Genomic DNA, 26,707 nt, shown 5'->3' on the forward strand with positions numbered 1-26,707 from the left:
TAAAAGCACTGTGGGTGTACTTACACCACATAGGCAAACCACTGAAGTACTTTGCCAAACATAAGCATGGACCAATTCCATGGAAGTCCATGCTCACCAGCATGCTCTTAGGGCATGGTATCTGGAGAAGCAGGAGGATCACCCACAGGAGTTAAAGTTACTGCAAGTACTTACAATTACTTTTCAGTGAAGTGCATGCCCCATGTACAAATTTAATATCTAATAGAAATAATAGACAGACTGCAAATGACAGATTTTCTTTATACGTTTGGATTAGAGTGCGTAGTGTCTAACAGTCTTAAAGACAGAAAATGCATTCATATGTTTGTATTATAGTTGCAAACTATATCTATAAGCTCACCAATCACACCTTCCAATAGCAACAATAACTTTCACCCATATATTACTCTGCTTTTTGGGTGGGAATTTAGGTTTGCCTTCTGCTGTATTCCCAGAGTTTCCATCCCTCATCAGCAACTTTGATCTCTTGAATCTAGTGAAAGATTCAAAAATGCAACTGCCATAATTTCTCAGCTCATAACTCTGCTGTTCCTGATTCCTCTCCTGTCACTCTACGATGAAATGCATTATCGTATGTTTCAAAGTTTACTTGGTGACTTTGGTTGAGAAAAGAATGCTATCCAAACTAGAGGAATTCCCTGCTCTTCCTCAAATAGTGCCAATCACTAACTTTCACCTGAGCTACTGGAACAGGAAGATTGAACTTACAACATTTCCAGCTATGTTGAAATATCTACCTAGTTCTTCTGGTTGCTCAAGTGAGGGAATATTTCTATTTCTCTTTGAATATAATACATTTTACACACATGATAAAATGCAACCATTATTAACAGCATCTCCTCAAACTCATTGAAGATAGATGAATTTAACATAAAAATGTCAACATTTTTGGTGAAGCACTATGAGATATTAGCAGAACTAAAATGTCAAAGTATGCCTAAGAAAGCCTCCCTCGACAAAGAGGAATTAACATGTTAAGCTGTAAAAAGATCTGGAAAGTTGTTCCACAGTCTTCACTGAAGTAGAATCACCATCTTACACTATATGACATAGACCATTTCTTGTCCAAGCCACTAGATGGAGCAGGCTGTAGTAACAAAGTTTTTTTTTAAATCTCCTATAACCAAAATCATGTGACAGAAACAAATCTGCTACTGATCACAGTGTTACTGAAAGCAGCGGTGGGAGAATGCAGAACCCAGGTCGCTATCCCTTCCAAAAAAGAGGAAGAACAGGCAAGAGCCAATGCATGAAACCATGCCTGTGGAAAACTACCTGGCATCAGTTGGCACTTCACACAGTGCTCCAGTAAAGCCCGCAAAATTAAAGTGTGAATTAACCTGCATCCCACCACTCCATCATGTTGCTTTACCATGCTGCTAATCAGTACTAGTAGTGATTTTTTTTTAATTTAAAGTAAGATAAACAAAACCACCCCCTCCCAACAAAAAAGTTAATTTGGAAGCAGTCAATCATCTTTACGAATTTTAAGTCTAGCAGCGAATAGGGACTGTCTGAAGTTCATGTCGCCAGATTATAAAAAGGATATGAGGGCGCTGGAGAGGGTGCAGGGAAAATTTACAAGAATGATGCCATAAGTATCAGGAAAGGACTCACAGGCTAGGTCTCTCCTCTCTTCAAAAAAGGCTGAGGGGTGGCCTAATAGCGATCATTAAAATTATGAAAGCTTTTGATAGAGTGAATACAGAGAGAATGTTTCCTTTTGTGGGGAAGATCAAGCAAACTGCTCTGTCCCAGTGTTAAACTTCTTGAGCCTTATTATAGCAGCACCTATCCAGACAAGAGCTGATTACAGTATCACACTCTTGATTTGAGTTTTGCTGATGGTGGAGAGGTTTTAAGGGATCAGAAGTGAGCCACTTATCAAAGACTACTCAGCCTCTGCTGTGCTCTCGTAAACCCAATGTGAATATAGTTAGTCCAATTACGCTTCTGATCAGCAGCAACCCTCAAGATGTTGAGGGTGGCACACTCAGCAATGATGGTGCTGTTGAAGGTCAGAAAGAGATTGTTATCACCAACCATGAACTTTACCTGCCATTTGTCAACCACAAATGGAATTATATCCACGTCTTGCAATACACCAGTTTAGGCTGCTCCATTACCAGAGGAGTATCAGAAGAATTACACTTGTGAAAGTAGCATTAAGTAATTAGGTTACTTAATGAGAAGGTAGGTCATTGATGAAGCAGCTGATTAATGGTTGAACCAAGAATGTTGCCCTGAAAGAACTCATTCAGTAATATCCTAGTGCTGCTATAATCAGCCTCCAACAACAATGACCATCTTTCATTGGTTTCGATATAACTCCAGTGATTGGAAAGTGTTCTCTTTGACCCCACTAACTTCAGTCCTGCAAAGGCTCTTTAACACCATATTCAATCAAACGCTGCCCTGATGGGCATTTACTCTCACTTCTCCTCTTGGCAATTAGCACATGATTTCATGATCAGGTAACCTCAGATTCATTTAAAGGGCAGAACCTCCAGCAGGTTATCAGCCTGGCTTACTCCTCATGTCTGTGAGTGGGCTCGATCCCAAATCCTCAGAGAAAAAAATGGCCACAAGTCAGGCTGACATTTAGAACAGAATCTTAACTGAACTGACCTGCATGCAGCAGGTAGACTGGTAGCAAGTCAGAAACCTGCAGTTAATCCAAGCAATGCCTTGGCTGTTTAATACAGCTTCAAAATTCGAATTCTGAGTTTTCCACCAATTATAGAAGGCAGGCAGGATGACTACCAATCTGACAGAGGAAGGGTTTCTAGTTAAAAGGGACCCCAGTAGGGGTTGAAATGGCTGAGCTGTACGTTGATTCTTGTGTCTTCAGCAACCACAGGAATGGAGGCCAAGGAAGGCTGCCCTGCTCTTTCCCACTACCCCCACCACTTCTAGGACTCTTACCTGGAGGGATCTTAAGGACTGAAACAAGATGATGTTTGCCAAGGACAGGAGGAAAGGGACAGTCTCTCCAACCAAGCAGGCCTGGATAGAAATGGTCAAGAAAGTGAGTGTGGTCCCTCAAACCTGAAGACAGCGCCCCAAGAGATTCAAGGACCTCTGGGGGGAAGGGTGTGCAAGAAAGGTGAGTGGTCTATCACTGAGGTGACAAAGCCAATATTCTAACTTTCCCAACATTCTCCTGCACAACACTCCTCAGACCAACACACATTGCAGATCCACGCATCCTCTCTCTCTCTCTCCAGGCACCTCCTCACATCCTCATTCGAACAGTCAACACACACTCACCACATCTTTGTGCCATCTCGCACCCATGTCTCAAAGTTACCCTCCACACATGATGTCCTTCCCTCCTCTCCAGGTCACACTAACAACTCTCTGCTTTCTCTCCTTACATGTTAAGAAAGTGTAGAACTCTATATATCCAGGGAAAGATAGAGAACTGCGAGTGCAGTGAGGTGGGGCAGGGTGGAACGGGGGGATTGCTCCAGTAATAACCACCCTGTTGGCCATGCTTTCAATGCATGCTCTCCCAGTCCACTGGAAAGGAGATCTTCCTCAAGGAGGCTGCAGATGTCAGCAATAACCCGCCATGGAAGCCTGAGCCTCCTAAGGCACAAGTACTTACACATGTCATGGGAGATGATCTTCTGCCTGTATACTCTGTGTTAGGTGTCTCACTTCCTTTGAGCTGGATCTGTGTCTATCTTGTGTCCTGTGGAGTGCCATGTGGCTGAGAGGTCAGCTGGTGCTGCTGTTGCCATTGCTTCTGCTGCTGGTACTGTCGGTGTTGCTGTTCCTCTTATTTCTCAGCAGAGGTGCAAGGCAGAGGCTGTATAAACTGCTCACTTGCTACGGTGAAGATTAACAACAGGGAAATGCAATCAAGGTGAGTTCAAGGCCAGTAAACTTTTGGAAATCACCTGTCAAGCACAAAGAGCACACTCTTAGAAGTGCTGTGAGCAGCATCCTCTCAGATAGGCAAGCCTACAGATTTTCAGTTTGACTATTGAAGTCTTCCTAACACATCAATTTCATCAAACAATCATTCCTTGATGTGCTCTCGCCTCGGTGACCATGGCAAAATGCAGAATGCTTGGGAAGCCTGTACACTGGCTGTTAAAGCCAGAATGCAGGATTAAATTTGCATATTTTGATGAATTTCCCAACAGCTGCATGGGGTTCCCCACTCACGTTCAAACTCAGAAGTGTGCAGGAGCATACTGGGTTCCCGACTCAACGCTGCTTTTTGAGAATTTAACCCCACATCCGAACCCACCTCCCCTTGGCAGATAAAATTCTGCCCCTGGAATGATAAATATCAGGAATAACTAATTAGACTGACTAGTCTATACCCATCCTCTGGATGCATTCAAAATTCATTTGGATGGCAAAATACAGATGTAGGATTCAGATAGTTAAGTACTGGAGGATTAAGCTCCCATAGGCCTTGATGTAACGGCCTGAAAATAGGAACTTTCCAGGATGGAAAGAAGTAATTTGCAATATACCAAGTGTCATCCTGAGAATCGTTGATAGTTTTAAGTGTATACATATAAATGACCTGGATCAGGATATTAGCACACATTTACAAGATTGCAGATGATGACCAACATGCACGAATCAAAATAAATAATTCACAACAAAGTAAGCAGATTCTTTTAGGTGACTGAGCCAGTCGATAGCAAGTGCAGTTCAATGTGTCAGGTAATATCTATGTAGATCTCAATATATATATATATATATATATATATATATATTGCTTTATAATATTAAAATCTATTGTCTAAATACACTTCTTGTCTACAAAACCTTACTTTCTCTAGTCACATTTATTGCTCATAGTTATAGGTAACCTTTCCCACTATTAATTGATGTATCAACATTTCCTATTTAATTTTGCTGTAAACTGTCGCAATTACAAGCTTTGGCCACGGTGTTGCATGTGAGGCAGTTTTTGAAATTTTTAATGGTTGCATGGTCTAGCCATGACCAGCATATAGATATTATTTCGAAATGTTTTCAACAATAATTTCCCCATCTGCGCCCCCACCAATTTTTAGGGTGATTTTCCCTTCCATCCCTGATTGTCATTTGTTTCAAATCAAATTTGTGGGTCAGAGGTTAATCACTCACTGTCCCAAGCAAATTAAAACCCCTCCTCTCTCAAACCAGTCCAGAAACCTGTGAAGTCAGTAATAGAACATAATAGTTTTTTTTTCCCTTTTATATTGAATAATATTCACTGATGTGCTTTAAGAGCGGTAACCTGGTGCAGATAGAAAATAGCTTGTCACAAGATGTAAGCATTTTTAATTGTCAAGTGTGATGCCCCATGTGCTTCTGGGGGTAAACAAAACTATATTTTAATCTTGGAACAATGGTCCCTCTAAGAACTAGGCTCCTCCAAGATAAGATTTTCTGGTAAAGCACCGGGTTTCCAGTAAAAGATAACGTGGCTCCCTGCCTGCAAGGTAAACCATTCAAAGAAGGGGTCAACAAGTTAATTATATTGTGAGTAGATTGTGGGTGTGATTCTGTGTTCAAGTAGGGTTTTTTTTTAGGTTCTTTGATATTTTTGAGTTTAGCACAAGCTGGAATGAAAGAAACATCTTTTTCAAGAAAGATTCAGTTGAAGTCTGGTGTGTTGGCTAGAAGAGTTTAAAATTCTAATGAATTCCTAACTGTGACTTAGACTACTGGTAGAGCCAAGTTGAATGGAGAGAGAGAGAGGCCTGAATTTTTACCACAACGAAGAGGCTCTCCATCATGGTGAAAATGGCAGATGAGCTCAGAAATCCTAAGTCCTGCCCCCAAACACAGCGCTTCCTATTTTGGCAGGAGTGGAGCGGGTTTGCACATGCACGGCTCACAAGGCAGCTGGCCATTTAAATCATCAGTTGCCTCCAGTCAAGTTGGATTTTGCCATTCCTGCTTTTTGGAACCCCACATGTGCAGAGCAGACCAAGTCAGAGCAGGTCTGTTCTTTGTGCATTTCCTTGGATAGCCAGGGTACCCCTTTTGGTAAGGTACTCCTGTAGATTTATCTTCAAATCTGTATTTACTGCTCAAGAAGTGTGAAGAACTTAACTCCAAATGTCTTCTCATCACCCAAGGAAGTGGGAGGGTGGAACTGCAGCTCTCCGAGGGCAATTTTTTTTGTTGCCCTTACTGACTCTTGCACCCAGAGGAAAGGCCGAAGGTCATGAGGAGAAGGCACTAGGAAAGAATTGTTTTTTTTGGGGGGGGGGGGTGGCAGCGTGTTTGTGTGGAGTCACAACCAGGTTCTACCATGTGGGAAGGGCATACTGACCTCAACATGACAGAAAACCAGTGCAGTAGGAGACTTATTTTGAGCCATGAAGTTATGACAGGCATCTGTCATATGATCCAGCAGGCACAATCCATTGACCTGCATGCCTGCCAGTTAATCATTGCACTAAACTTCCATGCCTCTGGCTCTTTCCAGGGCTCAACAGGAGACCTGTCTGGTATATCCCAGTCAGCAGCACATCGATTTATTAAGGCAGTAACTAATGCCTTCTCAAATGCAGAGTTACAGCCTCCACCCAAATTTCAGGCTTCCCTCGGGTGCAATGTATCATAGATTGCACCCATGTTGCAATAAAGGCCCCAACTAAGCATGCAGACAGCATTATTAACCAGAAGACCTTTCTCTCAATGTCCAGGTGGTTTGTGACCACAACAAGGTCTTTCTTCAAAGGTATGCAAGATTCCCAGACAGCTGCCTTGACTACTTCATATTAAAGAGTTTGCAACTCCTCCATCTATTTAAGCAACCAATACAGATCAGTGATTTGCTCCTAGGGGTCAAGGGCTACCCGTTAAGAACTTGGCTGATGACCCCTTTAGGAACCCACAATCCGAGGCAGAACACAACCACAACAGCAGCCAAACCATCACTAGGAGTACCATAAAGCAGGCCACTGGCATTTAAAGATGAGATTCAGGTGTCTCGATCGCTCAGGTAGAGCTCTGCAATATGCCCCAGCAAAGGTTTCAAGAATAGTGATTGTATGCTGCACAACACTACGCAGCGTAGGGGCCTCCAAATTGATGATGACAAGGCCATGGGCAGAGCTGCTATCTCTGAGGAAGAAGAGGATTAGGAGTTGGAGAAGAGTGCTCCTGTACATTCTGCTAATTCCGAAACGGATGAGGATGAGGAGCCTGCCAATAGCAGAGCAGCAGGGAGACATGGCCATGTAACCAAGACTGATACCATGCAGAAGGGGTTCATCATTAGAGAGGTCCGTGTTGAAAATAGATTTTCATGAGATCCATCTTTATTATAATTGCCATCAGCAGGTCACTGGTGAAATACTTCCACATAAAGACCTTTGTACAATTACTCAAAGGAGTGCCTATCTCTACAAGGGAGCAAATGAACATCAAAGCGCTTGACTCAGTCACATTCATATGGCTACTTAACCTCTCCTGATCATAAACATAGGCCTCATCATATGTCAAACACATATACCAAGTTGCGATGCCCATACCTAGGCCAAAGTGCAACACTGCAGCGTGGATCAATGTTTTGCATCCAGCGTTCTTGAGATACGCCTGATGAGTTGAAAGCCAGCATCTCATCATGCAGTCTGATCATTAAGCCTCCCTTAAAGTAACGCTTAGATAGAAAATAAAAGATACATCTCAGTGCTTGATCCTTTGACCTCGAGAGTCTTATGTGACACAGCAGAGTGCGCGAGAGGAGCAGCAAGGCTATTAACAGCGAAAGTATGCGAGAAGTAGCGTGGCTATTAACAGCAAGAGAGCGAAAGGAGCAGCAGGGCCTTCAACAGTGAGAGCGAGAAGAGCAGCGGGGCCTTAACATTGAGAGAGTGGGAGGAGCAGTGGGGCCTTTAATAGTGAGAGTGCGAGAGGAGTCACAGGGCCATTAGCAGCAATACTGCAAGAGGAGCAGCGAGCCTTTAACAATGAGACAGCAAGAGGGTCAGTGGAGCCATTAACAGTGAGAGAGTGCAAGAAGAGTGAGAGGCCCTTAAAGAGCGCAGAGAGAGAGGCGAGAGGCCATTAAAGAGCACGGAGAAAGGGGCGAGAGACCTTTAAAGGACATGGAGAGAAGCAGATTGGTGAGTAGCATTGGTGAATATTGCCAGTCTTTAAAGTAAAAGTAAGGTCTTTAGTTTGTGTTTAGGTCTCTAGTCTTATTTTTCATTTGTTGTCTTTTTCTTAAAAATAGCTTGTTAAGTATAAGATCAACATTGGTGCGTCAAAGAATTACAATAAAGTGTAAAGAGTGGGAGATCCTTCAAGTATAAAGAGCAGGGATACTAGAGTAACCAAATAAATAAAATAAGATAGCGATGGCAGAATGGGTGATATGTTGCTGCTGCACCATGTGGGTTCTACTGGACACCAAGGCGATCCAGAGCGAACACATCCGCACTAAGTGCTTGCAGCTCGAGGAGCTTTGGATCCGAGTCAAGGAGCTGGAGTCCGAGCTGCAGACATTGCACCACATCATGGAGGGGGATAATTACCTGGACACTTTGCTCCAGAAGGCAGTCACACCCCACAGACTAGGTAATTCAAATTTGGTCTGTGATCAGGGACAAGAGGGTGCGACTGCAAGTGAAGCAGGTATGGGGACCCAGGAGGGTAGCATTCGAGGGGATTCGGCCCCTGCAATTGTCCAACAGTCATGAGGTTCTTGCAAGCTGTGTGGACGAGAGCAGGGACTGCAGGGAGGATGAGCAAATTGACCACGGCACCGTGGTACATGGAGCTATTCAAGTGGGGGGGAGGAAATAGAAATGTAGTAGTGGTATGGGACAGTATAATTTGGAGGATAGATAGTGTTCTCTGCAGCCGTGTGCTTAAGTCCTGAAGGCTGTGTTGCCTACCCAGTGCCAGGGTTAAGGACATCTCCTCAGGGCTCAAAAAGAACTTGGAGTGGGAGGGATCCAGTTGTCATTGTCCATCGTTGGTGCCAAAGACACTGATAGGACTAGAAAGGAGGTTCTGCTAAAAGAATTTGAACAGTTAGAAGCTAACTTAAAAAGCAGAACCTCCAAGGTAATAATCTCTGGATTACTACCTGAGCCACGGGCAAACTGGCATAGGGCAAATAAAATTAAGGAGTTAAAGGTGTGGCTAAAAGATTGTTGTGGGAGGAATGGATTTCAGTGCATGGGGCACTGGCACCAGTACTGGGGCAAAAGGGAGGTGTTCCGTTGGGACAGGCTTCACTTAAACCTTGCTGGGACCGATGGCCTGGTGAATTGAATAACTAGGGCTGTAGAGAACGCTTTAAACTAAATAGTAGAGGGGAGGATAGTGGAGAGGGGATACGTAGGCCAACAAAGCAAAAGGATATGGCAGCATTGCAGAGCAGCTATTTAGGTAATGATACCCAGAGTGTGACAAAAAGGTTCGGACATACAATGTGGCAAAGGTTAATGGTAAACCAGAGGATTGGGAAAGTTTTAAATACCAACAAAAGATGACCAAAAAAATAATAAAGGGGGAGAAAATAAACTTTGAGGATAAACTAGCAAGTAAGAGCTTATTTAAATATATAAAAAGGAAGAGAGAGGCCTAAGTGAACATAGGCCCCTTAGAGAATGAGGCTGGGGAAATAATAATGGGGACCCAGGAAATGGCAGCAGAGTGTCCACAGAGGGATATAGACAGGTTAAGCGAATGGGCAAAAACCTGGCAGATGATGCGGGAAAATGTGAGGTTATGCATTTTGGCAGGAAGAATAGAGGAGTTGAATATTATTTAAATGGAGAAAGACTGCAGAAAAATACAGCACAGAGTGATTCGAGAGTCTTCTTGCATGAATCCCAAAAAGCTAACATACAAGTTCAGCAGGTAATCAGGAAGGCATATGAAATGTTGGCTTTTATTTCAAAGGGAATGCAGTATAAAAAGTGAAGTCTTGATAAAACTATACAAGGCACTAAATAGGCCACACCTGGAATACTGTAAACAGTTTTTGTCCCCTTATCTAAGGAAAGATATACTGGCATTGGAGGCAGTCCAGAGAAGGTTCACTAGGCTGATCCCAGGTGTGGAGGGATTTTCTATGAGGTGAGTTTGAGGAGGTTGGGGCTTTACTCATTGGAGTTTAGAAGAATGAGGGGCAACATTATTGAAACATACAAGATTCCTAGGAGGCTTGACAGGGTAGATGCTGAGAGGCTGTTTCCCCTTGTAAGAGAACCTCAGACCAGGGGACATAATCTCAGAGTAAGGGGTCACCCATTTAAGAGAGGTGAGGAGGTGTTTCTTCTCTCAGAGGGTAGTGAATCTGTGGAATTCTTTACCGCAGAGGACTTAGAGGCTGGATCATTAAGTATATTCATGGCTGAGATAAACAGATTTTCAAATCAATAAGGGAATCAAGGGTTATGGGGCAGCAGGAGGAGGCAGCTTCAGCTGGGCTCCGGAAACTCGGAGGACTGCTGGGGAAGAGGCACCAGTGAGGTCCGAGTCAGATGATGAGCCTCTGGATTTGGCCTTCCAACTCATCATGGAGAATCAACAAAGGGTGGGGGAACATCACACAGAGCCGTTGGAAGTCCTCAACAGAGTGGCATGTGAGTCAGATGCTCTGCGATGAATTGGTGCCCAGATGTGTGCGTATGGAGGTTTCCACGGAAAGGGTGGTGGATGCCATGGAGAGACACCCTGGTCCAGCAGAACGTGGAGATACGCTCAGACCTACCCTCCATCACAATATCCATGGGTGTGTTCCTGCAGTGGCAACGTAAGGGAGAAACGGGGCATCTCAACGTCCCTCCAGTTGCTCCTTCCCCTCAAGGAGTCAAGCCAGGGCCCATGGGCAGCCAAAGGGAAGAGGTACAGCAGCTGGACACTCCTGGGTCATCCACTCAAGAATCTCAGAAGCTGTCCACTTCCTCGGAGTCCCGTTTGCTTGTGACCGCCTCAACCTCGTCCCTGTCACAGCAGAGGGAGCAGCTGGCCCACAAGAGGACAGCCAAAGCAAGCCAGAGCACTCAAGGCCTCAGCTCTCCAGAGGACAAAGTCATCAGGGCCACCAATTGCAAAGGCTGTCTCCACCCCTGCTGCGGATGTCAGGTCAGCAACTAGAAGGAGTCGGAGGCCGAGAAAAGTTAAGAAATTCTCACAAGTGGATGCATGAGTGAACACATTTTGTCACTTTATAATCTGAAAATATATTCACTTTCACTGAATAATGTGTAATGTTGTCTTTCAGCTTCATTGTCAGGCTCCGCAAGTCCTCCCCATACATTCACCCACCACTCACCACCCCTGCTGTCCCCACAAACAGTTCAGCTGCACCCAGCCAGAGCATGGGTGATTCCAGAGGGAGAAGTGTGTGTGGCAAGGCCTTTCAGAGCCTCTTGCAAGCACTCTCCCACGCACGCAGATCCTTCATTCATCACACTCATCTCAACATCCCGAGCATTTTCAATGCTGCCTGCTGGGGTTCTCTTTCAGTTGTCCACCTGAGCTGACCTGCATCTCCGCCCACCCACTGACCGCACTCCCATGCAGCACCTGTGCCCATCCAACATGAGGCTCCGCTCACTTTTGATTTTGAAAACAATGGCTGTATTGAGATTTTTGCTCAACTTCCCTGTCCTTTCCCATTCAGCAGTCATCCATGTCCTTTACCCCATCATTGTTGATCCCCCAGCATCACCTTCCACATCCACACAGTCGCCTAGCAACCCGAACCCTCGTCATTCCAGGATTTCCAGGTGAACATGCATGTTCCCTACTTTCCTAAGAGTCCTATCCTCATCCACAATGACCTCCCCAATCTCTTCCTTCCCATCCCCAGGGTCCATGTATGCCTCCAAGTCCCCACCAACCATCCTCACAGTCCCTTCTACTACAACCAACACACCTTCACCCTCCCAACCTTCAGGCTCCCTCTGCCTTTTCTCATACTCACCATTCCTTTGTACCACAACCTCCCTCAGTTTGCTCACCAGGAGGCAGTCATTGACTCCACAGACCCCTCACTTGCATGTTCACCTAGACAACCCCCGCCTCCAGACTCCTTTCTCCCCCCCCGCCTCCAGACTCCTTTCTCCACCCCCCCCGCCTCCAGACTCCTTTCTCCCCCCCCCCGCCTCCAGACTCCTTTCTCCCCCCCCCCCGCCTCCAGACTCCTTTCTCCCCCCCCCCGCCTCCTTTCTCCCCCCCCCGCCTCCAGACTCCTTTCTCACCCCCCCGCCTCCAGACTCCTTTCTCACCCCCCCGCCTCCAGACTCCTTTCTCCCCCCCCCCCCGCCTCCAGACTCCTTTCTCCCCCCCCCCCCCGCCTCCAGACTCCTTTCTCCCCCCCCCCCCCGCCTCCAGACTCCTTTCTCCCCCCCCCCCCCGCCTCCAGACTCCTTTCTCCCCCCCCCCCCCCGCCTCCAGACTCCTTTCTCCCCCCCCCGCCTCCAGACTCCTTTCTCCCCCCCCCCGCCTCCAGAATCCTTTCTCCCCCCCCCCGCCTCCAGACTCCTTTCTCCCCCCCCCGCCTCCAGACTCCTTTCTCCCCCCCCCCGCCTCCAGACTCCTTTCTCCCCCCCGCCTCCAGACTCCTCCAGACTCCTTTCCTTACACCTTCCTCCACCCCTTACACCTACCTCCCCACTTGCTGCATTCTCCCCCGTTACACCCTACTCCCCCATGTTCCCCCCTCCCAACCTCAACCCCCCCCACCACCTTCATCCTCCCCTCCCAACCTCACCTCCCCTCCCAACCTCACCACCCCTTGACACCTTTGCCCCAGCTCCTGGTGCTCTCCCACTCACAGCTGGACCTTCCTCTCTGCCACCCAGCCCCCAGCTGATCATCCACAGCAGCCCATGGCAAGACTGTGATGTTCTGAAGCCAACCCAAGACATCAACGGAGGCCTCCTACCTTCTGTGGGCTGCTTCATGGTGGATCCATGTCCATGAGAGTCCACCCAGCATGCAATGCACATGTTCCTCCAGGGTCAGCTGTAGGGCTCCAGCATATTCTGCCCCTCAAACAACCATGATCTGAGCAAGGCCCTAATGGTAAGTCCCAACTTCTACATCACATCAAGACGTATTCTGGACAGACCTGTTTTCCTGCGGGTGTAACAGTAAATCTGGTGTGGGAGGATGATTCCAGTTGGGCCTTACTTTGCATTCCATTAAAGGGATGCAAAGTGAGTTCACACAGGCCTCAAGCAGGATTGATGTTCTGCCACAAAAGACATCAGATGATCCTGCTGTGCTTTCACACCAACATGAAACCAATTTTTGGCCTTTTCACTATATTGCTCCCCCTCCCCACCCGTCATGACGCCTGATACCAACAGGGTCGGAAAACTCCAGCCAATGTGAAATTCTATCATTTATGATCATTCTTACTTAAGGGATCCTTTAACATGAGGTCATTAATTTATCCTGACTCATTACACATTACCAGGTCTAAAATAGCCTGTTCCCTCATTGGTTCCAGAACGTATTGTTCGAAGAAACTGTCCTGAATACACTTTATGAACTCATCCTCCAAGTTACATTTGCCAATTTGATCCATCTAATGTAAATGAAGATTAAAATCTCCCAAGATTATTGGAGTACCTTTCTTGCAAGCCCACATCATGTCTTGATTTATACTCTGTCCTATAGTGCAACTACTGTTAGGGGGGCCTATAAACCACCACCACCAGTGATCTCTTTCCTTTGCTTTTTCTTATCTCCACCCAAACTGATTCTACATTTTGACCCTTTGAACCAAGATCATTACTTACTAATGATCTCATCCTTAATTAACAGAGCCACCTCCTTTTCCTTTCTTCCTGTCCTTCCAAAATGTCAAATACCTTTGAATATTCAGGTCCCAGCCATGGTCACTTTACAACCAACTCTGCAATGGCTACAATATCATGCTAATTTATTTCTATCTGTGCTATCAATACATCCATCTTGTTAAGAATGCTGCATGCATTCAAATGAAGAACCATTAATTCTATCTTTTTACCATTTTTCTCCACTATGACTTTCTTTATTGGAGCTCTCTTACGATTGTATGCTCTTCCCCTTCCTCTCACACTCTGGTTATCATTACCTTCATTGTTACCCTGCACTATTATCTTCTCCTTTCTCTTTAACTTCACAAATCTCTCCTCACCACTATTTAGTTTAAAACTCTCTCTACAGCCCTAGTTATATGATTCACCAGTACACTGATCCCAGCACAGTTCAGGTGAAGGCCGGCCCAATGGCACACCTCCACTTTCCCCACTACTGGTGCCAGTACCCCATGAAATGAAATGTATTTCTCTCATGCCAATCTTTGAGCCACGCATTCAACGCTCTAATCCTACTTACCCAATGTCAATTTGCTCTTGGCTCAGGCAGTAATCCTTTGTGGTTTGCTTTTTAATTTACTCCTTAGGTGCTCATACTCCCTCAGCAGAACCTTTATCCAAGTCCTACCTATGTTATTGATACCACATGGACCACGACAACTGGATCCTTCTCCTCCCAATTCAAATTCCTTTGCATCCCTGAGGATCTGTCCTTAAGTCTGGCCCTAACAATACTGTCCCTAACTACTGCCACTACCTTCTTTTTTACTCCTCCCACCCCATTGAATGGCTCCCTGCACCACGACGCCGTGGTCAGTTTGCTCATCCTCCCTGCAGCGCCCACTCTCATCCCCACAAGATGCAAGAGCCTAAAATCTGTTGGACAATTGCAAAGGCCCAGGCCCCTCCAATACTAAATTTTAGATCCCCATACCTGCCTCACTTGTAGTCACATCCTTTTGTTTTCAAAAATAAATGATATGTGAATAATAATGAAGTGAGAGGTTTTCCAAACAATGAGGAGTCCAGTAAAAGGTTTTAGTGAAATGGACTTCTTTGTCCCCCTTTATAAAACCACAATTCTATTGGTTACATTCAGGTTACTAAGAAAGTGAGGAGCAAGGTTGGGAAAAATTTATTTCCATGGAAGTTGTTGGAGTACAGAATGTTTTGCCACAGAGTGATTTATGCAGAGATCACTGCACCTTTCAAAGGGAAAGGGAGACAAATATTTGAGGTAGGGGAAGATTGGGACAGAACAAGGCAGTGAGAAGAGTTTTGGACAGGCGTCAAATGCAACTTAATCTAAGTGTGAAGTAATGCATTTTAGGATAAGTAAAAAAATACAATTAATGGGATGCATACACTAAATAGAAGGGTGTGGATGAACAGAAATCCATGAATTTAAATACATGACTCCTTCAGAACAAAAAATATACGTAGATAAAGCTCTAAAATGTCCAGTAGAACTGTCTTTTTATAAACAGATGCAAATAAGTAAAGATGATCATAAGATCATAATAACTAGGAGTGGCTGATCAGATTGTGGCCTTAACTCCACTTTTTTGCCTGCCCCCCCATATAACCCTTAAATATAAACTACATATTACATTTATACATTGATTAGGCCATAGAATGCTGTGTGCCGTTCTAGAAATTATGTTACAGAAAGGGTATTAAAGATACCGAGAGCATACAACAAATATCCACCATGAGTATGCAAGGGGAGAGAATCTGGTTATATTGATGAAAAAAGACATTTTGTTGAAGTTTTTCATATTCATTTTAGGACTATAGCAAGTTACAGTTATACATGCTATAAGATTGGCCTTATCAGCAACCTTATAAATAGGACCCAAGCCATTTGCTCACCATGCAAGCTTGATGCTGAAATAGGGTGCTTCAAAGATATTCTGCGGGGTAATGGCTACCCTGATCAGATTATTTCGAGCAAACTCATAAATTGACCTAAGGATATCACTTTCGACCCTGAGAAGTGCCCAGTCTATCTCAGATGACCCTGGAAGGGCAATTCTCAAAAATTTGAGCAACAGGTGAAGCTAACTGTTTCACACTGCTACTATGCAGTAGCAACACGAGGGGTATTTGCCGCTAACAGGATGCTGCCATCAAGTCAAAAAGATGTTTTACCTGTCACACAAATGAGTAATGTGGTATATGAATTTCAGTACCCCAGTGTGATGTTAGGCATGTAGGCCATACATACCAAAGACTGGCTGATCGAATCAAACAGCATGTCCCTTCCACTGTTTGCAACGGGCAAGGTACAAACCGTACCCAACCAGCCCGTGCTTGCAAAACTCAAAACAATATCCAATATTAGATGTGATTCTGCGATTGGACAACATTTGCTAAACAATCCTCAGTGTGCTAAAAATTAAGCTAACAACCAACTTAAGATTGTCAGTCGGCTCATAGTATGGCACATTTGCGTGTACTGGAAGCTACATATATTAATACACAGGGCCCTGTTCTTTATAGAGAGAAAGAAGATGTAAACACATTGGGCAGAAGTTTCACATGAGGGGACATGTTTTTTAACATTTAAAAATTCCTTGGGCAGAATTTTGCTTTTGTCGGGCGGACTGGGCAGGGGCAGTCAAGAAGCCAACCGACGCCCCCACCCCCACCCCCACCCACCGCCAGGGTTTGGGGCTTGACCGCGATTTCACACTGGCAGGCCGATTAAGGCCCGCCAGCATGAAATATATGCTGCAGCACTCAGCGCTGCCTATGAAGGGGGTGGAGGGTGAGCGGGGCGAGTGGGACCTTTGCACATGCGCACTGGAAAAGCACCCTGAGGCACAGGGCTGCCTCAGGGAGATGAAGAGTTCTGAAAAACAAAAATAAAGAATTTTTAAATGGTAAAAAACAAGTCCCCTCATGTGGCTCTGTCACATGAGCAGGGACATGTTATGAATGAAATATAACATTTTTTATTTTATTTGCTGTTGGAAACCTCATCCTGTCTGTGGATGAGATTTCCTAAAAGGTACAAAGGCAGCGGAAAATTTAAGTTAATTAATACCGTAATGGCCTTAATAGACATTCTAATTGTCAGCGGACACACTGCCAAATCCCATCCATACCCACCGACTGAACTATTGCACAATCGCATGTTGATGTTGGGACGCTCGCCCGACGTCATCACACATCATTTCATGTTTGAGCGGGTCAGGCGCGCATCCGCCCGCCGAGGTGAAAATTCTGCCTTTTATTTTTGTTTTTCAGAACTCTTCATATTCCTGAGGCAACTCTGTGCCTCAAGAAGCTTTTCCAGCGTGCACTCATGCGCATGCGCAAAGTTCCCCGCTTGCCCTCCTCCCCACCCGTACAGGCAGCACTGAGCACTGCAGCACACATTTCACATGGGCGGTCCTTAATTTGCCCGCCAGCAAGAAATCGCGGTCCAGCCCCAATCACGGGCAGCAGTTAGCTTCTCAACCCACCCTACCGAGCCTGCCCAACAAGTGCAAAATTCTGCCCATTGTATCTGTTTTAGCTAAACAAAATAACTGATGGCCATTCACTGGTTCATTCCTCAGGGAAATGCCTTGACCAATAAGTGTCAAGCTGCCTGGTTTAAATTTCAAACAATGTTTGGCAGTTAACTGTCACTCACCATTAACTGGAGTACTCTCTCTGGCAGTGCCTCTACCAATCAGAGTCCACTTGCTAACCAATCAGCACTCTCTTCTCATACAGTATAGTTGTTGCTTCACCTGACATTGGTATTCTTGCAATTGGCCTGATGAGTGCAAGATGAAAAGCTTCAACAAAATGTCTTTTTTCAGCGATACTAAGTTCTGTACAACCAAACAACAATCTGGTTATAAGGAGGCATTTGAGATTCCAGGAGTAAATACACTGGGACAAAGAGGAGATTTAATGGAACTTTTAAAATATGCAGAAAATGAACAGGGAAAGATAAATTCCTCCTGCATAGTCAATGATGAAAGGTTATCAATTTAAAATTAGCACAAAGATGTGAGGAAGAAAGGTAGGCAATGTTTCTTTCACAGACAATTGTTGAAATAAAGAATGCTTTACCACAGGGTATTTTAGGCAGCCATCACTACACCTTTCAAAGGGAAAAGTAGATAAATATTTGAAGCAGATGAAGACAGGGACAGAACAGGGCATTGAGAACAAGTTTGGATTGCTCCAAGGGCCAGCACAGACACAGTGGGGCAAAATTTTACTTACCTGAGCCACAGAATGACGGTCAGTCAGAAAGTCATGGCGAATCCACAATTTGGGATTTCCCAGCACCGTGTGTACTTTTAACTTCACAACATGTTAGTGACATCGCTAATCAGTTTTCTTCCAGGAGACCAGCATGATTGACAAGTTGGGCCTCGAATCGAGCAGCAAGCCAGTGAAGGCTGCAGTAGCACATAAATCAGTGCTGGGTTCAGAGCTGGGTCGGTCAGGAATTGGTAGGAGGAAGGGTGGGAAGAGTGGAGTCCAGTTTGGTAGGATGCCGATCCCAGGAGAAGTGAGAGGTCTGGGGTGGGGGAAATTGGACTTCACAGGGGTAATCTGAGTTTGGAAGTCAGGGTGGGGGGGGGGGGGTGGTTAGATAAGTGGCCTCATGTTGGGGGCAGTGGTGAAAGGGTGGCGTGGGGAGAAAGGAAAACAAAATTGGAGACCTATTACGATGTGGGGAAAATTGGAAGTCTGACTGTGGGAGGGGAAAAAATCTAGGGCTGTGGCAATGGGGAGGGTGTGGAAATCTGAGGACTCAAGGTGAGATCAGCAAAGAAAGAAGGTCATGGGGGAGCCTTGATCTCAGACAGGCACCTATATCCAGAAGGTAGGTGTGAAGGCACTTACCTCCCAAATCCACCAAGTCCTCACCTGGATGCTCTGGAAACCTGGTTGATGGGAGTTAAAGTTAAAAACCTAAATGACAACGAGCTTGATGGTCTCATTATCAGATAAAGTTCCAAAAGAATTCCTTGGAACTGGTTGGCTGCCCATCCTACCTTGGCCTCAGTTAAAGCTAGAAAGTGGCAGGTTGAAAGCAGATGAAATAGTTTTTCAGACTTTAGCACATACCCCCTCCCTCTATTGATCCAGATGTGCCTCTATTTTTAGGTTAAATAAGTTCAATTGATCAAATTACATCCTTCAGTGTGGTAGCCTCTATGGTTCCAAAATCATGCAAAATTTAGATGCCAAGGTTAATAATAATCACCTACATCAAAGCTCTGCATTATTTCAGTTTGTTGGATGGCACCAACCAGGGTTCTGAGATCCACTTTAATGTCCAGGTTTTCTCTGCGTAGATGATCAGTCTCTTTCTTAGAAGCTTCCCATTTCAACTGTTGTTCCTGTCAAATACAAAATACTGGAGTCATTCTATTTTGCTTTGATGAAACATATGTACTGAAACTTTTGACAATAATAGTTGCAGAACTGTGATTGACAATTAGCCATAGTCTACAAGGGACCATAGATATCTCTCCATTAGAGTGGGACAAGTGGTTATATGGCTTGAGGGGTACCACTCCGCAATAAGCATGGGGCAAAGCAAGGAGGCAAGCCTTCATGAACTATCACAGCCAATACGGGGATTGAACCTGCACCATTGGCATCATTCTGCATCACACTCTAGCCATCTAGCCAAATGAGCTTACCAACCCCCACAAGATTGTGACTATAGACAAAAAATTGAAATTTTTTCAAGTTTCTCTTGTTTTGGGTCTATTACCAGTTCTACGTATTCATATACGGGGTCATCGAATTGAATGGTGGAGCAGCATCAAGGGGCCAAATGGCCTACTTCTGCTTCCATTTTGTAAGAATGTATTTTTAGATCCAGCAACTTACATACTTTTGCCAGTTATCCACTGTTCGCCACTGGAACATAGGGTTAAATTTTTGTGCCCATAACCCTGTGGAACTGTGTGTTAAGGCCCCAAACCAAGGGCAAAGATCTACCTCTCCATTGCTGCCATCACTGCAGCTGCAACAATGACTCCGAGTTAAGCTGTAAATTCTAATGCCATGGCTCAGTGAAAGCACACTTGCTTCTGAATCAGAAGGTTGTAGGTTCCAGTCCCATCCCAAAGGCTGAGACAAAACACTGGCAGCACTGTAGTGCAATACTAGGAAGTGCCAGCTTTCAGATGAGCCGTTAAACTGAGACCCCATCTGTCCTCTTGTTGGAATGTGAATGATCCCATGGCACTATTTCAAAGAAGAGCAGGAGAGTTCCCACAAGTATCCTGACCGGTGTTTGTTCCTAAGTATCACTAAAGAAACGATCAGGTCAATACTACATTGCTGTTTCTGGGATCTTGCTGTATCCAGATTGGCTGCTGCATTTCCTACACTATCAGTGGCTAAACCTAAATAAGTATTTCATTGGCTGTAAAGCACTTTGGGGCAGTAAAGGATCATAAAACATGTCATATAAATGCAAGTCTTTCTGATCGGCTCCCTAAGACATACATAGGTTTGGTTATTTTTGGTTTAAACTGAGTGGTTACCATAATCAGATGACCCAGCCAAAGAAGATTCCAAAGATAAGTTCCTCTTCCTTTTTGTGGGGCCAGGATGAACAGGAAGGCACTTCCAGGCTCCAAAATTTCAGCTTGCTTCATTACCACTCTGACCCTTGACCCCTTCCAAAGATCAGGACCACCCTAATATTTCATCTTACCTATCTTCATGCGGTCTGGTCTTAGCTGGACAATTGATTACCACTCCAGTGCTCAAGAGGCTCGCCCTTCAAAATGTTCGGGCCTCAAAAGGTTCTGGCCTCCTCCCAAGGCCACTGGGCACATTCCACTAGGCAGCTGCCCAAAGTGCACTCGGCAATGGGGGGGGGGGGGGGGCACAGCAGGGGGTCGGCGGGGTTGGGGGAGAATTAGCCCGTTAGTTAATCTGCCAATACCTTTGCTCCTTCACAGCTCCTCGTCTCTCACCGTTAACAAAGCATTCAGGTTTGTCTTTCTCAGATCCAATCCCCTGCTCTATCACATTTCTTTTCTTTTACCAATATTTATTGACTGCCCTTGTAAATGTTTCTGTAAATTCTGTGCCCATCACCACTTCTGGCAGGGCATTCCATGTACAAATAACCCACTTCATAAAAAAAATTCTTCTAATATTTCCCTTTGTTGTTTTGCAATGATTACAAATGTATACCCTTTAGTTACTAACTTGTGGAAATAATATTTTTACCACATCAAAACATTTGGATTTTAAACATTTCCAATCAAGGAATCTCTCATCTTTTACCAGTCTAATGAAAGAAGCCCCAGTTCCTCTAGTCTGCCCTCATGACTAAAATTACTCAAACCTAATGAGCTGTAACTTCTGAGTTCCAGGGTATTGTAGGTAGGGGGTTACCCCAAAGGTGCTCTGGGGAAACCACCCACCCCACTCCCATCCCCAGATGTTGCCAGGCAAGGATTGCACAGCAATTGCTCAAGAAGTGCAAACTTCCAATGGGCAATTGCCCTGCACCGAGAACCATCCGAAAATGCTCACTCCCAGGGCTCATCGCCGAGGGTCGCTCAGTCGCAGGTAAGTATGCCACACCCCCTGTTTACAGCACTAAACTTACCTGGTTTACAGCAGCTAAAGGTCCAGCCAGGTTTAAAAGTCATTGACAAGCCTAGGGTTAAGTGGGGGGTGGGGTTGGCAGTCACCAGTTGGACCTGGTGGTGGGAGGGGTCGGCAGTTAGACCTGATGGTGGGGGATGTCGCAGTCTGGCCTCGAGAAAGGGGGTTCCTGGGTGGGGGTGGGGGTGGAAGAGTCCCGTGGGGGGCATATTTTAGGAGTGGCGGGTGGGGAGAGTCCCATGGGGGCTGGTATGGGTCTGTACAATAGTTAGCAAGAAGTGTGCAGACCCACACCGATCCCCCATGGGACACACCCCCCCAACCTCCCACATGGGACACCCCCTACCCACACCACCCCCATGGGACTTCCACTCCCATTGCACCCTCCCCAACCCGAGGGCTCCCTTCCCTGAGGCCCAACTGCCGACTTCCCCCAACAAACCCCTCTTCCCCTTCCCACTGACCAGGCTCGACTCCCCTCCACCCAGGCCATGCCCAACCCCGTGACCCCCTCTGGCCATGTCCAACACCCCTCCCACCCCCAGCCACACCTGACACCACACCTCCCCCCGAACCCGCAAAGCCCAACACCCCCTCCCACAATCCCCCCACTCCTCACCCCAGGGCAGACACCCTTCTTGCCCCCGGCCACGCTCAACACCCCTCCCACCATCCCGGCCTGACCCGACACCCCAGTGCACCATTGAGTTAACCTACACTTTCCTGGAGCTCAGAAGTTACAGCCCATTAGTTTTGAGTAATTTTAATTATGAGGAGAGACTAGAGGAACGGTGCTTCTTTTATTAGGCCAGTAAAAGATGAGAGACCACTTGATTGGATGTGTTTGAAATTCCAACTGTTTTGATGTGGTAAATAAGGAAATATTTTTTCCACAAGTTAGTAACTAAAGGGTATATATTTGTAATCATTGCCAAAACAACAAAGGAAAATACTAGAAGAATTTTTTTTAATGAAGTGGGTTATTCGTACATGGAATGCCCTGCCAGAAGTAGTGGTAGGCACAGAATTTACAGAAGCATTTACAAGACAAGTCAATAAATATGCGCTACACAGATCTCACCAGCCCTGAGTCGGAAGGTCAGGCGAGATAGCTGGAAATCCAGGTGATACTAAATACTTTCAAGCGGAGTGGCATATCAAAACAATTGCCATTCCTTCAGAAGTTACAGTACATTATCTTAGTCTGTGCTCCATGGCCTTGACGTCCTTTCTAAAGTAGAAGTACTTTAACTATAGCCCAACTAATGTTTTGTATAGGTTTATTGTTACCTTTATTGATTTTTTTTTGTTATTTGTCCCTAGTTATAAAACCCAGGATCCCACAATTTTATCAACTCATTTTACAAGACTTTTTCAGTGAACTCCTTTTTTTTGTAAATATCTCGGCCAGTCTCCTAAGTTTCAGGATACAAGTGACCAATAAATTCTTTAGCAAATCCATACTGCATACTTTGGTAACTGTTTCCAGAGTGATAACTCTTCCTGAAAAGAAATACTTCCGATCAAACTTAAGTCCCTGCTCTGTGTTTTATATGAATGCCTCCTAGTTTACCCACCCCTTTCCACCTCAAATAATCTATCTAATTAGACAGTTTCTAAGCTTCACAATTGTATTCTGGTGAAAAAACATTTCTATAATTTTGCCTAGAAGATACTGCTAAAGAGTTAATTATTCTTCACTGAACTTTTGTAGACCATTTGTGCTGAAACTCAAAAACAAGGAAAAAATAGGAAAAATAGAATATATATAATCTTACGTATAGTGTTTGGTCAGCTCTCTGAAGTTTAGTATCCATATTTGTAACCTTTTCATTTGCTTCTCTCTCAAGGTCTTCAACGGCTTGAACCAATACTTCATTCTGGTCACTAAGATCATTTACATAGGACTGAAGAATCCTTAACTTCATCTAAAACAAAATTAAACCAAGTCAAAGTTTAACAAAAGCATTTAATTCATACTTGACCCTTCACATTTCCTTCAACTTGAAGGCCAGAACAGCTCAATGTGTCATTTTTACATGGCTTGAAATCAAATTGGACCCAAAATTAGTCAAAATACAAATGTTATAAAATTTGCCCGATTTGTGTTAAACCACTACCAATGTAAATATGACCCATTTCAAGGAATAATTTCAAGTTGGTGCAGTTTCAGAAACTGTGCACCCATTTGATAAATTTTAGTTTTATATCCATTTCTTCCATTCCATTCTACCTAGTACTTGAGGATGCCGGCCACTTGATTGACCAATTGGAAAACAAATAACTATTGCCTGATATGCAAAAACTATGCATCAGTTGTATAGAAAGTTAGCACAGCAACTCAGACAGATTGGAAACTTCATCCTGGATAAAACACCAGGTCTTAGCACAGCCACAACACCACCATCTGGCAGCTGAGTGCAGAAGCTACGAAATCTGCCCATATGTTCAAATCACAATTGAACAATACCCACCTACTATTCCTTTTCAAAAAATTTCAAGATAAAAAATATAGCACTATTGTGTTTATAGCTCAATCAATTTTATAATTAATTGCTTTGTGGCAGACAGCCAACTTCCAATCATACAATTTGCATATCAATTTCACTAACTGGGTGACATAATGTTGTAGTACAATAAAGATCCAGTGTACAATGACACAGAATTCAAACTGAATTTGCACCTGCAAGGACAGGAAGCTAACCAATATGGGAAGATGCCAAAACAAGGCCAGATAGCTTCCTCCCTGGAGGGGAAACTAAAGGGATAGTCACTTTGAGTCTCTCATGTTCTCTTTACAGCAGACAGTTTTAAAATCACATCCACAGAGGCCCACAAGTAAGTTACTTGCCTGCCCGCTGATTGGTCATCCTTTAGTCTCTCCAAGAAATGGAAAAAGAGAAAAGGAAATGCCTTATAAAAAAAAAATCAACACAAATGCAGCTAAACTCCACCTCTATACATGATAGTTGTCATTCAGTTTATTAAGCAGGTTAACACTAATACACTTAGAGACAAATTATCAGACTTAAACCAATTAGCTAGTTATGTGATAATTTTATTCAATTAAAATTGTTCCTACCACTTTTAACATGGCATTCAAATTCCTAAACCTGCTCTAAGCAAAAGCGTAAAGAGAGAACTTACAATGCTTTCGGAAAACCATGCCAGGAACTACTGACTCACTCTGAAACTATTCTTCCAAAGCTGATCAATAGAATTTTATTTGAGGCACAGTACCTTTAGCACTCCAGAGAACAGGATCCTTGTGAGTTGAGTCGGAAAACATACCAAGAATTTCACTTGCATCAATGAGTTATTAAAGTGGTACTTAGGATTGTCATAGGAAGCATAGGTTGCCATTTTGCATGAGACTGGAGAATGTCATAAAGCTCAGCAGGAGCTCCATTTAATTACACTCATTGATACTTAAGGCTATCAAACTAGTAGCTCATGGTCCTCATGAAGAAGCAGGAAGCTATGGAACTGCAAGGCCAAATCTTTTATCTACGGTGTGTATTCAAGCTTCAAGGTCAATGCCAGCGCAGATAAGAGGATTATTGAACTATTCTCTCTCAAAATAGCAGTAAGACAAGCATTCCCTGTGCTACCCAGACTATTTTATGGCTTCCTCAATATTATGGTGGAGGCCACCATATAGGGTGGTCTGCAGGGCTGTCCACCCAGTCAAGTGCAGAAGGGCTTCCTCCATAAAACATGAGGACCAGGACCAAATACCAAGGTGGATATATGGCAAAGTAGAAAAGTAGATACCAGAATGGAAGACTCCAGTCTATATCAGTCTTCAGTAATTAAAATGGAAGGGAGTCAGCCTCATAGCAAACACACTCCTTCAACAAGCTCTTCCATAAGGTCACGTTTGAAAATTGACAATGAGTAAGCCTGGATTATGTTATTGGACTTGGACGTCTAGAATATCAAAGTGGTCAGCAGGACAAAAGGTCCCCTATGTAATTTCTTCCATCACGTTGAAAGCAGATGCTACAAAGTTCTTGGGACAGAAACAGTAATACATTCAGACAGATATGCTTATAATTAGAACTACATGAACTGTTAAATATAGATCCTTTATTATCTCTTCCGAGCAGACTCCCTCTACTGGTACACTTGTGTATGGTAGCCTCAAGTAGACAAAATGCACAATGTAATTTTCAATACACTACATTCCTCCCCTTCTTAGTTGATAAGAGGCATAGCATACTTCAATGGTTTGTTTCCAGAAGTGTAAACAATAAACTTAGGGATAACTTGAACTTTCAACTTCATCAGTAACACTGGCCCAGATCTTCTGATTTCAGAAGATGCAACGTGGGAACCTTAGAAAATCCCAATGCAAGGACTCGAGGCAATTACCTAAGAGGTTTGAACTTCCGATGGGCAATTCCCCTGCTCTGAGTTAAAGTTGGAGATTTCAGAGGGTCCCAACTCAGTTACCTGGATAGTTACACAGGGAATATTAGACAGAAGAAAACCATGTCTAACTCCTGGTTAACTATACAACTGATCCCCACTGACATCCCCACACCCCGACCCTCCAACCTCCGACTCACCTCCCCGATCCTCTGATTCCACCCAACCCTGATCCGACCCGAACTCACCAATCTACCCAAATACCACACTCGCACTCATTTACTAACACACTGAAACGCTATTTAAATGTCGCAAAGCGTTTCAGTGTGTTAATGAATGAAAACTTACCAGAATACAGCAGTTAGTGCTGCAGAAATGGGGTGTGGCTTGGCTTCCCCAATGATCCTGGACTACGAGGATAGACTCCAAGAACAGTTACACTCCGCATTTCTGAAGACCCAGTTTGGTAGTCCAGTCCAGAAATGTGGAGCTCCAGCGCTGTGTAAACAAATAGGAGTGGAGCGTCAATTCAACGCTGATTGCCACTCCATGGGAGATTCAGCCCACTATTACATATTCTAACTTTTGTATTAATTTAACAATTTACTCAGTTATATAAAATGAGATGTAAGATTTGTTCATCAATTGAAAATAGTTCACTACATAACAATCATTTAAGCATGGTGGATGTTTTCTCTCACGAGTAAGGTAAGGTATCGACTAACATCAGCCGTGGTCTCATTTAACTCACTTTCTTCCTCTGAGGTGTCGACTTTGGAATCAGATTCAATGTTTACAAATTACGTTTTGTCGAATGGGGCACGCGTGTGATGATTTGTGAACCGTGCTTAGCAGTGATCACGGACTCTTTTGTGTTGGTCAGAATAAATGGTCTGGTGTCATAGTGGGACTGT

General features: G+C 44.4%; 1 protein-coding gene across 1 annotated transcript in view; it reads right to left on the reverse strand.

Moving 5' to 3' along the window:
- Positions 1 to 26,707, reverse strand: part of LOC121278804 (filamin A-interacting protein 1-like) — a 286,735-nt gene that overhangs the window by 240,377 nt on the left and 19,651 nt on the right. Inside the window, exons 2-3 of the mRNA XM_041189257.1 lie at positions 23,201 to 23,350; positions 19,049 to 19,180 (exon numbers count right to left, since the gene is read on the reverse strand). Coding sequence (XP_041045191.1) covers positions 19,049 to 19,180; positions 23,201 to 23,350 — 282 coding nt within the window. The remainder of the gene's footprint in view (positions 1 to 19,048; positions 19,181 to 23,200; positions 23,351 to 26,707) is intronic.

The sequence above is a fragment of the Carcharodon carcharias genome, chromosome 6, assembly GCF_017639515.1.
Source record: "Carcharodon carcharias isolate sCarCar2 chromosome 6, sCarCar2.pri, whole genome shotgun sequence".
NCBI classification, from domain to species: Eukaryota; Metazoa; Chordata; class Chondrichthyes; order Lamniformes; family Lamnidae; genus Carcharodon; species Carcharodon carcharias.